Raw genomic sequence first — 1690 nt, 5'->3', positions numbered from 1 at the left:
CCTATTTTGTAGATCATACTTGTGGGCAGCCAAATGGCGTAAGGGCCCCATCCTCTCAAGTTGTCAGAAACTGAAGATGCCACGTGTTCCTGGATCATTAGAAGCTCCTCAAAATTCAGAGGTGGCTGAAGATGTTACGTCACCACCTCTAATGCCAATTTCTTTATCAAACATCCAGTCTGTATCAACTCCTTCTGTCAATGACACAAGTTTATGTTGGAAGAAGGGTAACTGGTGGCACAGGGCGCACTGGACCTGATGCTTTTGAGGTTGCTCTAAGGCTTGAGCATCAAAATGGTAAAAGCTGCAGTTATGGCCCACCTTATGAGTGGCAAGTCTACAGCACTCTTAATGATTGTTATGGACTTTCCTTGGTCTATTATAAAGGTCGCCAAGGAGACTACTATATCCTTGTCATGGACATGCTAGGACCGAGTTTATGGGATGTATGGAACTCTAACAGCCAGATGCTGTCTGAAGAGATGGTTTTTTGTATAGCTTTTGAGGCTATATCAATATTAGAGTAGCTTCTAAGAGGCGCACATGATGGCGACACTGTAATTGATTCTACTGATGCGTGGTTCGTGGTGATGGGGATCATAAGTTTCATACCTTACTTCAATTGGCTGAGTTGGGTGTTCGCCTGGATGGATACTAGGAGGAGGCGCTACGTTATTTATTCGATCGTGCACTTGGCTCCCTACCTCAAGTCGAATTTTGCATTACTGCCTAAGGATAACTGGTTACCCATTACAAGCATTGTTTTCTGCATCATTCACGTTTAATTGGAAGCAAGCATCAGAAATGGAGATGTTCTGGACGCTGAACTACCACCGCAGATAGAGCTGCCACTAAAATCAAGGGAGGACAAGACATCTAAGAGATGAGAAGGAACAAAGTATTGCAGCAGAGATAGTTTGTGTTGTAATTGATGGGAATTCTGTTGCAGTTCCACGTGGACTTCTAATTGGACAGAATTTAGCTTTGAAGGATCGGTCAAGGTTGTCTGAACCATTTAAAGAGCTGGATATCTTGTTGACTCAGATCGCTGCAGGCCAGAGACGACATTATAGCTTGAAGCTGTTTCGATTTAGCAGCTGGTATAGCAACAAAATAGCATCTTGCTTGCTCTATTAAGTCCAATCGAAAACGAACTGAAGAGTAAGGGTGCTACTTTAATCCTCAAAGCATCGGAAGGATACCAAGCACAGTTCGGCAAGATCAGTTGTAAGCAATCATGGATCTGACTTACTAAACGTCAATGGTGATTCCACATTAGGATGGGAGAGGTTGCCAAGTTAACAAGAGGGAAGTTCATTGCAGACACAATCACCCACTTCAGCGTGTAGAATCAGTTGCATCCCAGGTCAGCCTATGTGACATCAATTTGCAAGGCTGTCTCTCATCATATCCCTCACTTTTACACTTTTGGCATGCAACCAAGTGGCCACGTGTCATCATCCACTTCCTCATCCCATGATTTTCAAAATAATTTTCCCGAACACCATTTTGTCAATAAGTCATCCAATTGTGTTTTTCTAATAATGTCAAATCTCCAACTTCTTCATCCTTAGAGTTTTTTAGGTTCCAAAATCTCATTTTCAATAAAATAGATTAGATTGATATTTTCTCTTCGGCACATCTTTTCCACATTTTCCTCGTTTTTAAAAATGTTTTAAAATAAGCGTAA

The 1690-nt window shown here is 41.8% G+C and overlaps 1 protein-coding gene across 1 annotated transcript; it reads left to right on the top strand.

The window, feature by feature from the left end:
* Positions 1-200: 200 nt before the first annotated feature.
* On the top strand, positions 201-1349 carry LOC117920215 (casein kinase 1-like protein HD16). The gene is made up of 3 exons (XM_034837624.1): positions 201-492; positions 950-1100; positions 1280-1349. Exons 1-3 carry the CDS (start codon positions 201-203, stop codon positions 1347-1349), a joined length of 513 nt encoding a protein of 170 aa, XP_034693515.1.
* Positions 1350-1690: the final 341 nt, after the last annotated feature.

This window comes from Vitis riparia, chromosome 1 (genome assembly GCF_004353265.1).
Source record: "Vitis riparia cultivar Riparia Gloire de Montpellier isolate 1030 chromosome 1, EGFV_Vit.rip_1.0, whole genome shotgun sequence".
Taxonomy (NCBI): Eukaryota; Viridiplantae; Streptophyta; class Magnoliopsida; order Vitales; family Vitaceae; genus Vitis; species Vitis riparia.
The sequence above is the reverse complement of the archived record's forward strand: the minus strand, read 5'-3'. Positions and strand labels throughout refer to the sequence as shown.

What these genes read in the sequence shown, in the direction of transcription:
- LOC117920215 (XM_034837624.1), top strand. Translation starts at nt 201, where the DNA reads ATGACACAAGTTTATGTTGGAAGAAGGGTAACTGGTGGCACAGGGCGC. An exon ending in GTCTGAAGAGATGGTTTTTT is followed by an intron (nt 493 to 949) that starts GTATAGCTTTTG and finishes ATTCTGTTGCAG; the next exon opens with TTCCACGTGGACTTCTAATT. An exon ending in CTGTTTCGATTTAGCAGCTG is followed by an intron (nt 1,101 to 1,279) that starts GTATAGCAACAA and finishes ATTCCACATTAG; the next exon opens with GATGGGAGAGGTTGCCAAGT.